This window comes from Lates calcarifer, linkage group LG23 (assembly GCF_001640805.2).
Source record: "Lates calcarifer isolate ASB-BC8 linkage group LG23, TLL_Latcal_v3, whole genome shotgun sequence".
Taxonomy (NCBI): Eukaryota; Metazoa; Chordata; class Actinopteri; family Centropomidae; genus Lates; species Lates calcarifer.
The window spans coordinates 15073494-15088744 of NC_066855.1; the positions used below are offsets into that span (position 1 = coordinate 15073494).

General features: G+C 40.8%; 1 protein-coding gene across 1 annotated transcript; it reads right to left on the reverse strand.

Annotated features, from left to right (window-relative positions):
- Positions 1-600: 600 nt before the first annotated feature.
- On the reverse strand, positions 601-9931 carry LOC108885154 (ATP-dependent RNA helicase DHX8). The gene is made up of 23 exons (XM_018679355.2): positions 9762-9931; positions 9372-9457; positions 9179-9251; positions 8736-8827; positions 8164-8270; positions 7607-7987; positions 7356-7500; positions 6974-7180; positions 6749-6836; positions 6520-6617; positions 6131-6278; positions 5391-5572; positions 4731-4925; positions 4355-4540; positions 4044-4254; positions 3760-3941; positions 3329-3469; positions 3027-3182; positions 2758-2895; positions 2407-2535; positions 1767-1963; positions 1495-1674; positions 601-1388 (listed from the first exon to the last, which is right to left on the reverse strand). The coding sequence occupies exons 1-23, from the start codon at positions 9868-9870 to the stop codon at positions 1169-1171; spliced, it is 3651 nt and encodes a 1216-aa protein (XP_018534871.1). The 5' UTR covers positions 9871-9931; the 3' UTR covers positions 601-1168.
- Between the last annotated feature and the right edge of the window lie 5320 nt (positions 9932-15251).

Genomic DNA, 15251 nt, shown 5'->3' on the forward strand with positions numbered 1-15251 from the left:
TTATTTTTCATGAATCTTGAAAAGAGAATGTATTAGCTCTGAATATTCACTATTAATTTTACTTTGCATTTGTACAATCACCAATAATTGTTATGTTTGTATATTCAATAACAACTTGTGCATGCTACTCTCCACTCTTAATAAAAATGTTTAAAATAAATTCTGCTTGTACCCACAGGGATATTTTGCACAAGTGTTTTTAGTTTTGATAGTAAAGGTTTTGTTGATAAAACTTTACTTTGATGAGTTTTTAAATGGACTCATGGATCTTCCAGTGACTGGCAATATAGTAGAGCTAGATTTGGGTAGGTATTTGCTTAGATAGGACATGTGTCAAACATATTATTTTTATGCAATGCAGCCTATAAGGACAAATATAACGTTGCTATTTTTGACTGATGTGTCTAGTAATGCATTTTTAAAAAAATCCTATATCCACAGAGATAACATTCAAACCTGTTACTTCCAGATACTCTGACCACATGTCCAGAGTATCCTGAGTTGTTGTGGGGTTTTTGTGTCATTTTTAGACTCTCTCATTCAAATGTGCTAACTTTGTGAGTACCTCTACTAAAAAAAATCAACAAAAAACAACAAACATTTAGAAAATGTAGTTTTTAATGAGGACACATTTTCTTAGTTCCACTGGTAAGTATAGCAAAAAAAACCAGTCTCCGGTACACAGACTAGTGAGTGAAAGTTGTCCCAGTTATAGTACAAAACTTATCAAATGTATATGTTCCACCCTCATGGTCCGACTAGGGAATAAAGGCTGCATTAAATTCAATTAGGTCCTGATTCCTGCATAACACGCGATTACATTGTACAGTGTCAAAATAAATAGTCCATTGTTTTGCAGAATCTCCTCACAGAAGATTCACTTTGAAAGTTAAAATTTTTTTCCCTGCTTTAGTGCTATAAAAAGTAAATCGCTCTGGGTTTTCTAAAACAATGACACTAAAATCCCTCCACAAAACTACACAGACAGGCTAATGTAGGAACTATTGGGGGGGGGGGGTATCATGAGTACAGTCTTAAAAGGACATGTGAATACTCTGTTTGAATTTGAGTTATAATGCAGACTTCAGTCAGCATGGTCTGATCACATGTCCAGAGCTGGAACAGGACAATGCACAGGTCTTCAGCATTTGTAACATCATTACATTTATCAGCGCCGTCTGAAGGCGCGGGAGATCCTCCAAGCGTTGGGCTCCTCGTAACGGTTGTACAGAGGTTCGAGACGCTGTTGTTTCTTCTGCTTGCTGAGGCGTGTGGGGTCAGACACTTTGAAGAAGGCAGGAGAAAACTCCACCAGCCAGCGAGGGTCAATGGTGGTCACCTCTCGCATATACTCCTTGGTGGTTAGCACCAACTCATGGTACACAACCCTGTGGAATAGAATATTTTTTAATGTTTAAATTCATTATTGTACCATAAAAAGGACAAGTTATTTCTTGTCAGACTGACTCAGTTTGAACTGAGGTGTTGTCGTACCATTCAGGCTGCCGGTTGAACAGAGCACTGGAAGGGTGGATGTATACAACTTGCTGGTCTATGAGCGTTCTGTAGCCCTCTTGAGGATCCTTTTTGGCTGCATTCCTGAAGAAACCACTGCAGATGGCTTTCTGGACTCGCACCGTGGCTTTTCCACAAGACACCACATCTAGTTTATGTCTGAAAAGAAGAGAGCATGTTGGACATTCGTGAAAAATCAAGAAGAGTTAAATGAAATTTCATGTTCTCTTGTTATTATGGCACCATCCTACCTGTCCATGATACCCAGCATCTGTTTGCGGATGTCCTGAGCTCTGCGCAGGGAGCGAGCCTGGATGAAGTTCTCATAACACCAGGGGTTGGAGAACTTGTTGTTCTTCCAGGAGTTGTAGACAGCCAGCAAAGTCAGGTGATCACCCTCTGGCTGGTGAAACTTTGCCTTCTTCTGATCAGCCAGGGCCTGTTTGTCCTTTACAAAAAAAAAGTACAAGACCAGAATGAATGAGTGAACGGTTTAAACAGTTAATACACTGTACAATTTGATATTTCCACTGGGAAAATTAAGATAAAATGATGGTTGGAAAAACAGTTCTCAAAGGACCAATAAACTGTTTGGTGGAATTAAAATAGCAATAAAAACACATTTAACAGTTTCCTGAACACATCCTTTAAAGCTGCTGTGTGCCTGCTCAGCTCTGTATGTTTTTTGTTTTATAGGGCTGACTGTATGTAAGTAATAAAATATCAATTTATTTATTTTCATCGATTGTGATGAGCAAGACAAAGTTCTAACACTTTCACCAAAAAATGATTATGTATTTTTGACCTGGTCTTAAATTACTTTAGAGAGCTGCCCAATCAGAATTTTAAAAATGAATCCAGTTCAAATAGAAAGTTTTATGTTGAGCATACCTTAGGCCTGTAGAAAACATTCTGTACAGACAGCATGGAGACGATGGTGAGCATCTCTTCACTGCAGCCCAGATGGACTGACATGATGAGCATCTTACACAGCATGGGCTCCAGAGGAAACTCAGCCATCTACAAGACAAATTCACAAAAAATGAAAGATTAATGGGAGTTATATGAGAGGACAAGAGGGAAGTTACGGCCACAGAAGGGGAGACAAAGCAACCACATACTGACCTACACTGACACATAATTAGTTTATTCAAACCATAACTCGTATAAATGTGATCTGATATAATGTAGCCACTTCATATTTGCTCCTGAGGGAAACCACCAAGTAAAAGCATTCCTTACCCTTCTACCCAGCCGTGTGAGTAATCCTTCATCGTCTAGAGCTCCCAGAGTGTAGAGCTGCTCCATGGCTGTGATCAGAGTCTCCATGGGAGGAGCGTCCATGAAGTCAAAGGACAGGAGGTCATTGATGCCCATGGCCTGTGGGAGGAAACACAAACACAATCAGATAGGAGATAACCAATTAAACTAAAAGACAGACATGAAGACTAAGAAAGTCGCATATATCCACTGCATAAGCCCAGCACACTGGCAGCAGAGGGACAGTTTACCTTCAGAGACAGCACGGTGCTGGCCAAGTTGGTTCTCTGGATCTCAGGTACATTGGTCGTGAGCATCTCATCTCTGTAGGCTCTCTCAGTGTAGAGCCTGTAACACTTCCCTGGGCCTGTTCTGCCAGCTCGACCTGCCCTCTGCTTGGCCTGGGCCTAACATCAGGAAGAGAAAATTTTTATCCCACTGGACATATAATTTGATAATCTATTTTAAATGCTTGGATTTTGCTCTCTTAGCATTAGTATGTGAGAAGAAAACAAATGTTTGGAATATCATCTATATCTCAGAGATACTGCACCTGTGAGATGGGAGTCACTACAAGTTGGTCAATACCAGTCTTAGAGTTGTAGACTTTTTGCTTGACAAAGCCAGGGTCTACTACATAGTAGATTCCATCGATCGTCAGAGACGTCTCTGCAATGTTTGTGGCAATGACCACCTAGAGAAAATAAGGGAGGGAATAAAGGTTATTCCACGTTAGCTCCAAAGTCAAACAAATATACATAAAGTTAGATTTCTTTGTGCCAATATCTTTGCCTATTAAACTCATCCTCGGTTAGAACCAGTTATGTAAGTTATGTATGGATATAAAGACAGTAATAATATAATGTGTAATACTTCAATCATAGACCATACATGAATACAGATACTGTATTGTGCCATTATAGGTACAGTGCAATTTTGCAGTTGGAATTCCCACATTTAAAAAATATTATTAAATGTAGGCACCTTTCTGCTGCCTGGAGGTGCAGGATCAAAAATCCTAGTCTGCATCTCACTGGGCAGAGCAGAATAAACTGGCAGAATAATCAGTTCAGGAACATCAGGTCCCAGTGACTTCATTCGCTCATACAGGATCTCACAGGCGGTGTCAATCTCTTCCTGTCCAGTCAGAAATACCAGGATGTCACCTGGACAGAGACGAGAGAGACAGAGGACATTGACATGGACTCATTTAAGAGTCTAATGGTGAAACGAACACTTGTGTGTTTTGCAAGATATTAAAATCATACCTGGAGGTTCAGTCAGGTGGATCTGCATGACAGTGATGAGACTGGCATCCAGGTAGTCTGTCTCAGGCTCTTTGGTGTAAAGAACCTCCACTGGATATGTTCTGCCTGGGATGGTGAAGATGGGCGCTTCATAGAAATACTGAGAGAACTTCACAGCGTCCAGTGTAGCTGATGTTACAATCAGCTTCATGTCGGTGCGTTTCTGTACAGTCTGAGAAACAACAAGAATACTCAGCACCTATTGAAAAATTTCCTCTCCCTCTGCACTGTGAAAGAAAAAAGATATAAGAGCTTGTGCTCGTCCTGCTCACCTTCTTGAGCAGACCAAAAAGAACATCAGTGTGGATCGTCCTCTCGTGAGCTTCATCCAACATGATGATGGCGTATTGGCCCAGTTCAGAGTCGATCAAACACTCTCTCAGCAGCATACCGTCTGTCATATACTTGATTACTGTCTCGGGGCTTGTGCAGTCTTCAAAACGGATGGTGTACCCCACCTGGAACAACAAAAAAAGATTAATCACAGTTGCATTCTGGACTAGTTGCCCAAGGTGTCTAGAGATATTTATAACAGCATGTTGCTTTGATTCAACAACGTACACAAAACGAGAAAACTACTTCATGATTGATGATTTTAAAACTAGTATTATCAGTAAATAACTAGATATCAGGGAGCGAGTCACTCACCTCTTGGCCTAGACAACAACCATACTCCTCAGAGACTCTCTTGGCCACTGACATGGCGGCTACACGACGCGGCTGTGTACAGCCAATCTTCCCCCGAGTGGTGTAACCCGCCTCTGCCAGGTACTGAGTGATCTGTGTGGTCTTACCGGACCCTGTCTCTCCAATAACAATCAGGATTTGGTTGTCATGAACAGCCTGTAACAGAATAACAAGAAGACAGCAAAGGTTACAAACTGGCTCTACCTTTTACCGTGTGTCTTTATTAAACTAAGATAGGTAACGCACACAGGGACACTGACTCACACTCATTAAAAACCCCACACAAACAGAACAATGATACAGAACACCACCACCAAGTGCATCTCAGTATCAGCATTTTTTCTTTTGCTGCATTGCTTTAGGGGCTGTTTGATCACACTTCGTCAGCACCAGTGAAAACAAAAACAAGAGGCTGAAATCTGGGAATTCACATTAAGCAGATGTTTTCATTTGATTCATCTCAAAGGGTAAATGAACTTAAGCATCAACATCTGCTTGTTAAAGGATAATCACATTTTCAAAAGAACCTAATCAGAATCACTTATAAACTCCTGTGTGAAATGCACAAATGAATCTGTGAAAATGTCTCCCTTTGGGGTTTGTTTCTAAACTGTGACAAACCTGAATCAGCTGCTCCTTCAGCTTGTAAATGGGCAGACTCTCCCTCTGCTCCAGGATGGAGAGCTGGGTCTTCTTTCCGTACGAGGCCTTGTTGCCCCCAAAGGCATGTTTCTTCCACTCTGGGATGTCATTGGGCATCATGCCAATACCTCTCATGTTGGCTGCAATCTGCCTACCGTCAGCTGTAAGAGAGGAACAGAAGAAGCTTAATAATGAAGAGAAATTGTGTCTACTTTTAATGCGTCAACTAAATCTCACTGCTATTACTGCACTGTTATGACAGGCTAATGCCCACCCTTGGAAAAAGTCTTAGACCACCTGGGGCTATGGAGGGCATACAGACACAGTGAACCATGGCAAAACTAATCCATCCGGCCAGACAGAGGGCTGCAGGAAGCCAGATAACCATCTCCAGTAGTGGCAAGCCTGAGGGGCACTGTCTCCTCATGGAGGAAGTCTCATGCCTGACTCAGACTGGGCTGTGGCTTTTATAAAGGAGGCCTCACACACAGACCGCACTCCAAAATTAAGTCTTGATATTTAAAGCTGCCAAAAGTAGAGATAAAACCCAAAGGATATTTAAAGAAAATCTGGAGACTGAGGTGAAGATAATCAATATGCTAATTTCAAGCTAGCAGATGTTTTAGTGTCATACGCTGATTTGATGAACTGCTCTTCAGCATCAACATCTGTGACTTAGAAGTGATTTAATATGAACATCATCATAGCAGATTTCTAACCGTCTGGCAGCGGGTCGACCCAGTGTTTATTCAGCCCCATGGGGATGGAGTCCATCTCTGCCTCACGTGCAGCCTGCTTCAGCTCCCGTCTCTCCTTAGCCAGAGCGCTCTGCATCATGGCCGCCTGGGAGAGAGAGCCATCTGGATTCTGTGGACAGTAGAAGAAAGACATAGAGGTCACTATGAGGCGTGTATTTTAATAGGCTATAAATGCTTTTTATGTCTATGTGTGTTGGTGCTGCAATGAAGACAGCTGGACAACAAGAATCAGCTCTTCACAAACATTAATTCTGCAAACAATATCTATCTTCTCTAAATATAAAGTAGACAATGATTAATGAGACAAAATTTGAAACACTGAATTATCCTATATGTGAGGTAAAATGTACCTTGACAATCTTGACAGGACTCATGTCCATGCTTTGTTTGGTGTGTCCCCTCAGGAATGGGGGTTCCTCTTCAACCAACTCAATTTCCAAGTCTTCATCTGAATGAGAATAAACACAACCAATCAGTAAGCGGCCATCTCGGTTATATTTCACATTAATTCTTTTTTATATCAGTATCATATATGTATTTAGTGTGTTTTACTGATGGGAGGATGCAACAATCTCTTACCCTCTTCATCATCAACTTTAGGAAGGATCCCTGTCTCATCGTCAAAATCAGGGAACTCTTCTTTGGACAGTACGTTGGCAGCAATCATCTGTGAGCAGATAACTGGGATCAGTATCAGCATATGATAAAATAAGCCTTCAAAAGGGATTTGGTCTCTTCCTCAGAGACTTAAGCAGCTTCTGCCACTTTGAATTCTGTAAAGAAGTCCAAACTATATAAGCCCACCTGTTTGATCTCCCACTTTTCTGGGTCAGAGATTTTAGTGAGCCTCTTGCGCTCCAGGGTGTCGTCCTGCTCCAGCTCAGGGGCGTGGCCCAGGTTCAGGTTGCTTGGCCGGTCAGGATTTCTCATGGAGATCTCCTCCCCTCCGTCTGGGCCTACGTTCCTCCTCCTGTTGGGGTTCAGGTCTTCTCCTGTCTCCTGGTCCACATCCTGGCAAAGAGAGAAGGAAGAAATTAGAAAACAAGACGTGCTTGCAATCAAAGGAACAACAGTCTCTCTCTCTCTCTCTCTCTATACACACATACATATATATATATACATACACACACACACACACACACATATATAACACACACACATGAGATCATGATGAATGTTGTCTTACCTTCATACTGAGGCTGGTCTTAGAGCCAGTGAATGAGAGTACTTTAACTTTGACTCTTTGGCCTTTGCTGACAACATCAGCCACGTTGGCCACACGACCCTCTCTACGCAGCTCTGAGATGTGGACCAAACCCTCCCATCGTTTCCTACACAAGCAAAACAACAACACAGTTTATATCAGTAACCAGTGGGCTAAGCTGCTACCTTGAAGCTAGATAAGAGTTGTGTTAATATTTTTTTGTTCAAACTGACCTCAACCCCTCCAGCTGAACAAAGCATCCAAACTGCATGATGCTGGTGACTTTGCCATTGTAGATGTCCCCAACAGAAGGCTCCTCTGGTGGAGGGCGGTCCACATGTTTGTCCTTCCAGCGGTCAGAGTCTCTGTCTTGGTCTTTTCTGGGGCTAGGTGAACGCTCACTCCAACGGGATGATTTGTCTTTTCTTTTGCCGCGATCTCTGTCTTTATCTCTGTGCCGATCACGGTCTCTGGACCGAGACCTGGATCTGGAGCGTGATCGTGAACGATGCCGTCTCTTCCTGTCCCTTTCCCGATCCCTGTCTCTGTCTCTATGTCTGTCTCTCTCTCTGCTCCTGCTGCGACTTCGACTATGGCGTTTGCTCTTCTCTGACCTGCAAGAATAAGTGGGGAAAGTAAAAATCTAAAGCCACTGTTGACATCATATCAGAATGCATATTTATGGGGCTGTGGTATTTCCTATATTTAACAAAGCAGAAATGACTTGCATGTAAAAAGTCTTTTTCAAGAAGGAAAATAAAAATGTGACACGTGTCCTCAGTCATCTTACCTGCTCTTGCTGCTTTTCGTGTCCGTCCCACTGACACTGGGCATAAACATCTCCAGCTCCTTCATGGCATCAGCTGCTACTTTCACATCATCTTCATCTAATAGCCTCTGAGGGAGTCAGATAAACAGAAACATTACAGACACAGCTGCTTACACCTCTCACTGGTCACCATCTTTATTTAATTTTACCACCACGTTAATTTTTGATATTCACAATAGCTAATTTGAATGGTAAGTTTAACCACACGCAGCAGTAATGTTAAGAGATTACAGGTTTTATAAATGCTGACAACTCAAAGGCAGATGCTGCATCATGGTAGAAAGGTTATTTAATTAGTACACAACTCCTATGTCTAACTTCAAGAACTCACACAGCAAGGTCCAGACTAATGCAAGTCCATCAAAATTAAAAACATGTCACTCAACTCCTCTCCAGGACACTTTACATACATTTTCAGACGGTTAGCAACATACTGATAGTTGGTTAACAAAGTGGAGAGTCTTCTCCCTGGAGAAAAAGATATTTGTGCAAGAAATATGAAGACCTAAGAATAATGTGTTTGAGTCGCTTACCTTTGGTGCTGGATCATTTGGTCTACAAAGAGCAGGAAACATCTCCTTCAGCCTATCCTTTTCGGTCTTCGGTTTGACCAAAGCCTCAGCAGCTGAAAATAGGATGGATGTTCTTTATTTGGAGTTTTAATGAGGAAACACCACTACATAGCATTATACAGAGAAAGGACAAATAGCAGTCAAATGGTACAAACAGTGGTAACACACAATTTCTTGGGGGAAATGTCTCTCAGTTTAAAATATGTCCCCAAACCTGCATTTTCATCGCTGTTGAAATAAAATATAATATACTTCTGCTTAGCATAGGAACTGCTTCTTATGTTTTTCTTCCACAGCATGCTGACTGAAAGGCTACTTTTGTGAGGCAAACACTGTTATTTGGAACCCCATCTTCCATTTCAGTAAAGCCGAAAGTCGAATTCTCAACAGTATCATTAACTTACCTTTACTTGTAGATGCCTTGGATGGTGGTCGCATTGTCTGTATGAGCCTGAGCAAATTACTGATGAGAGAGTCCTACAATACATACAACACAAGACACAGGGGAAATCAAAGATTAGTTTCCAAGTTGAGGTAATTAATTGCTATCTTACATCGCTTCATGACTGCTGATGCAGCTTTTAACGCTGGACTTACTGTGAATTCGGCTCCATTTTGGAGCAAAAGAGCTTTGAATCCATCAAAAGTCGGTTGTTTTTCAGCGAGGCTGATGACAAATTCAGCTGCGAGGGAATAAGACAGTAAATTAACAGCAGGACTACACTTAAACTCGCACTTACACCCGCTGACCGAAACCAACTCCAACATTGAAAACACACGAATCAATTATTGCGGCAATGGTGGTGTTGCCTATAAATACAATCAACGTTACAGAAAATAGTTCAGAAATAACTTTGGTGGGAGAACATGCCAGTTTACAGCGATAACAGATAAAACTGTTTGGCTAACAACAGCTAGTTAGCATAAGCTAGCTAGTAAACCGAGATCCCTCGTCTAGTGCGACTGTTCTCAGCCAAAAATACACACCTAAATCTTTGTCACTTATTCCCAGATGGTTGTCGAGCTCAGTGCAGACCTTGGACACCAAAGACAAATATTCGAGCTGCGATAGCTCGTCAACTCCACCGTCTGCCATTCTCCACGAGTGTTGTTTTTGTTCATGGAAAGCAGACCACCGTAGATGTAATGGATTTGAGCAACTTCCGCTTCCGTCTTTAACGGAAACACGTAAGGTCGCCTGCTTTATTCCTACTCGCCGCACGATGGCGCTAAAATTCATAATAATACATTTACAATATCGCCACTGTTGACTTCTTCTTGTGTAAGGTGTGAACTGTGAAATATAAATTTCTCAGCAGTAATGATTATACAGTTTATTTTTAATTAAAAGTTACATAATAACTATGAACAAATATATGAAATTGCAGTAATATATATTTTATATTAATTAGCTTACAGGAGATGACAAACACACTGCCAGGGAGAGAGAAGTGAAATAAAATATATATTTGAGTAAATATTTTTGCATTGTTTACTCACATACATGTGTCCTGCTCAACCATAAGGATACACCTTTTCAAAAGAATTTAATAGATTATGTTGCTATAACTTGTTTTAAAAGGGGGACAACATCACTGTAGTTGGAGAGGACAAACTGTTTAAGACTAAAGAGAGATCTGCCAAAAATTGTCCCACTTTACCTGAAATCACCCCATAGCAGTTAAACACAGGGTGATACTAATTATATTCTTTATTATATTTTAATCATATTTTCCTCCTTGTTAGGCACCAGATCCTTGTTTTATGAACTGTGTATATAGCTTGTGTAAATGTTTAATGCACATTTTAGCAGATTTTGGCAGAGAGCTTACTGTAAGAACTTATTTAATGGTTCATGGTTTACTGTAGGCTCACAGTACAGATCTAGCTATGGCCCTTGGGATGCATAGCAAGAGCTACATTATGTCTACACTGGCCTTGTTGTCTAAATAATTTGTTACAGCGCAATGAAGAATTTATTAACACTGATGGATTTCAGATATTTTAGACATACAAAAAGCTTGTTGCTCAGTCCATTTAGCTAAGATGTGACCCCAGTGAGATTCACAAAATGGCCATAAGTGTGTGGACAAGTGCTCTTTTGGTCTTGTTTTGCATCTTATTAATGCCCATGGTGTAAAATGTTCAGAAATCGACATACCTTTGGCCATGTAGCATGTATCAACCTCTTACTGGGAGTAGCAGAAAACAAAGTGTTGAACAAAAGAATTATTTAAAGACATATGAACTTTTGCTTCCTCTGTGCTACAGTTTTAGTAATCAATCACTCTACGCGATCTTGAACCCTTAGCTCAGGCTTCCACTATGAGTTTATCTACGTTTTTATCTTGGCTAGTACACAAACTGTCACTACATACGTTCATGAATCATGGTGTTGTACGCACTAACAGCTTTTTGACTCATGGAGTCTTGGAAGTGTTTTACTGAGGGATAAGTGTGGACCAGTAAATCAAGACTGTATATTTTATCACTTTTTATGAGCTGTCTGGGTTATTGTAATGTATTGAATGAGGTGTATGGTGTTTATGTTGGGAGTATATGCTGGTATGCAGGACGTGGGAGACATCCTTCCTCTTCTTGTCCCAGGATAACCCTCCATAAACCTCCCAGCACATCCTAAACTCCTTGACCCCTATTCTTATGGACCATCTCACACATTCACACAGACACTGTCCTCTCTACATATTCGCTTCTCTCAGTGTTTAGTTGGCTCCCTCCTCTCAGACCCCCTACGTCTAATCTCTTTATTAAATTTAATCCTCATTACCCATCTATAAACATACTTTTTAGTCTAATCTCCTAATTCCAGATCAAGAAACCTCTCATATGTTCTTGCATGACTGTCATGTTCACATAACCTCTGATATTTGTAATTTTAGGAGGAAGATTATGTCTGCATGTGTCTTTCTGTGTTAAACCAGATGAGGCCTGAACCTCTGTAATCTGTGGCAATTATTTTTGCTTCATTTTTCATTCATCATATTCCCATTCATGCTCCTTTAAAACCATAAATTTTACACTTCCATGTTTTCCTACAGTGTGTTGACTTAGGCAGTAATGGATTCTCTCAAAGAAGCTTCAATCCCAAGAAGACTCTTTCCAAGTCAATGTATTTTTTTCCAAGTATTTCTCCCCCTTGCACTGTTAGAAACACAATCTGGAATTTATTTAGCTACTTGACTTTTTGGGCATTGTCTTGGTAAAGGAAAATATGTTTTACTATAATTCATGAAGTGAGTCAAGTGTTGATAAACACCCCAAATTTATGCAATCTGTTTGCAGCCAAGATTAAAGTACAGCCAAGAGTTCAGAGGATGTATGGACACTACATGGCCAGAAGTATGCAAACACTTGAACATTTTACATCTCATTCCACAACCATGGGCATTAATCTGAAGCTCTGACAGCCTCTTGCCCTCTGTAAAGACTTTCCTGGAACCTGGCTGCAGGGATTTTCTTTTCTCCCATTCAGCCACAAGAATATTATTCAGGTCCAACACTTATGTTGGGTGATAAGATCTGGCTCAGGTCAGTCACGGTCTTCCACACCAAACTGGGAAAAGCATGTCTTTAAGGACCTGGCTTTATCATGTTAAAACATAATAATATCTTCTCCAAATTGCCGTCATAAAATCTTGATGCACAACTGAATCATCACTGAATGTAAAATAAAAATATTTCATTAATCATCTTAGTTTCCTTCCTGAAGTTAAGACCAATATTACCTTAGCTTAGCATAAAGACTGGAAGCTAGTTGACTCAGCAAGCCAAGCTATCTCTAACCAACTATCAGCTCAAAAGCTCACAAAATAAAACCATCTATCTTGTTAGTTTAATCCATACACAAAGTAAAATGTAGAAACAACAATTCATGGTTTTATAGGAAGTTGTGTCTGTTGGTGATCAATAAACAGGTGGTGTTAAGTTCCCTGTGTCTTGTTGTTGCAGTGAAAGACACGGATGGATAAAAAGTTGTTTGTCAAGATGTTAGTTACACCACATATCGAACCAGGTAAACAGCCTGTGAGCTTTAGAGGTGCTGGTAGATGAACGTTACAGAGAGCCATGCTCACTATTTTTCCTTTATGCTGAGGTAGTTAATAGCCCTCAGTCCCTGGCTTCACATGTAGTGCATAGATATAAGAATGGTATCTCAACTAATTTTCAGAAAAAAATGAATAAATGTCAAACTACTTTTAAGAATTCTTCATTGAACTAACCAACATCACACCAAAAAAGCAGCTCCATTTAAGTTAACTCCCAGTATCAGCATTGACAGAAACAATATGTTGAAACAGGTGGCACCATACAGCTACTTTTGATTGGGGTTTTAAAGATTCAAAGTCTGTTTATTATCTCTAGCTGTTCTTTTACGCACGTTGCTAAATATCCAGCCAATGTTTATGAAAAATGCTCCTCAAACACTCCCGTTGTTTCCCTTTGCTCCCCCTGTGTGGTGTTGGCTTCCAAGATTACGTACGTATGTATTTTCAGTGAGCGGGTGGTTTCAGGCCAGCTCTCTCACTCTGCTGTCCTGCCCTGACCTTAAGCAATGAAATGTATGGGAAAAGGGAAGGGGAGGGTGGTGTGCTTACATGAGCTGCCTCTTATGTATACAGAACACATGGTACATATACATAAGTGTTCTTGATGTCCTTTCAAGAGTTTAATCATGATTTCTATGGTGAGTGGCAATGACACAAAAGAGGGAGAGACTGTGAGAATTAGACAGACTGAGAAATAGAGATGAGAAGAGAAAAAAAGCTACTGTTGGAGCTGATCCATGTAAGATTCTTTGGAAGGGGAGAGTGTGTGTACTAAAGAGTGAAAGAGACAGAGGAGAGATGGAGGGGGAGGTATCAGTACGGCTGTCCTGTCTCCCTTGGGTCCCAGCAGTTGGATTTGCATTCTTCTGCTCCACTGTCCTGGTACACAGTGTACAGAATACACATGTTCATGTTTGCATGAAGTTTCTTTTAGCTATTTTTGAAAGGAAAAAAAAACAGAGAAATGGGAATGGACCATGTACAGTACACCATGTGCTTTGTGTAGCTGTGGTTGTGTGCATGAGTGTAGCTATGCACATGAGGAAAACCAGGAAAAGGGAGCTGGAAGAAAAGAGGGTATCTGCAAACAGTCTTTGAGATTCAAGCATATACTGCAATTGACAGCACAGCTGGCTGCAATGTTCTCCTGCTGCTGAGTGGAAAATTCCTGCTATGACGGAGCATGGAGCATGAAGTGTATGTATGTGAGAGAGACAGCAAGAGGGTGTGCGTGCATCACGCATGAGAGAGAGGGAGAGAGAGGAAAGGAGGAGGGTGATCTGAGGGGGCTGGGCTGTCGTCCAAGTAGCTAGAGAGGGATTGGTTGGCGGAAAAGCTGCCTTTGTGAGATCACAGCCCCCACAACAGCTTCCACCCACACGGCGGGTTTCATATGAAAAGATCCACCCTGCCATACACCAAACTGATGATAATAATAAAGAAATATTCTGAAGGAAGAGCTGCTTTCAAGTTGCTCACATCACTTGCTACACACTAATAGACCCAATTACACACTTTTCTAAATGAGTCAAAACTGACCTTTCACTGGAAAACTACAGCTACCACTGCTTATATAAAGTAGAGTAGCACGAATCACAGTCTGTTCCTTTATACTCAAGAACCTATACTTGGTAAAAATTAGGATGACAGTGAAAAAGCGCACTGATTTGCAGGTCACCTACAATACTGACCTTGCTGTTACATGGGGCAACACAAGAGATGTGATAAGAGTGGTATCACACACAGCACAACATCTGCTAGTTTCTGCTGGTTATAATCCTCACAGCTCTGCAAATCATTATTTTTGACTCAAATGACTCTGCAGTGCTCTCATAAACTTCAAACTGAAGAAAGTTAGTGACTGGCTTGTGGACATAAGAGAAAGACAGATATTTCCTTTAGGAGTGGACAGTACATGAAAAACAGAGCTAAGAGGAGAGATAATATTGGGCACACATTCATCAGGTGGACAGAAACACAATGTGGTGATGTTGCCTTATGAGGAGACAAGGTGTTAGATTTGTTGAGTAGTAGTAGTAGTAGAAGTTAGAGCTATTTCATAACAAATAATTTCATTTTTATGTGGCTCAAAACAAAATGGAAAACAAGTCCCTATAATACTTCCTTTTGGTTCACCATAGGTTTGGGACAGGATCACATGAGGTATCTATTTTGGTAAGAGCTGTCCTCTCAAGTACATGACATAACATTTACTTGTTTATATTTCTTCCACTTACAGTTTATATGAAGGTATACCATGTTATATTATTTTACATACATCTCTCTTTATGTGCATCTGTTTTCTTAAACACCTAATAAATGAAAGTTTTGATAGGACAGCACAAAATGCTCTTCATCATTTGACCACAAGATGGTGATACACTGTCAGACTGGACATCCTCAAGTGACC

Bases quoted from the DNA above. Each gene is read 5' to 3' on its own strand.
- LOC108885154 (XM_018679355.2), bottom strand. From the start codon at position 9,870: ATGGCAGACGGTGGAGTTGACGAGCTATCGCAGCTCGAATATTTGTCT. The intron at 4,255-4,354 runs GTGAGCAGGACG...GTTGTTTCTCAG, and splicing joins TTTTTGGTCTGCTCAAGAAG to ACTGTACAGAAACGCACCGA. The intron at 1,675-1,766 runs GTAGGATGGTGC...TCTTCTTTTCAG, and splicing joins ATGCTGGGTATCATGGACAG to ACATAAACTAGATGTGGTGT.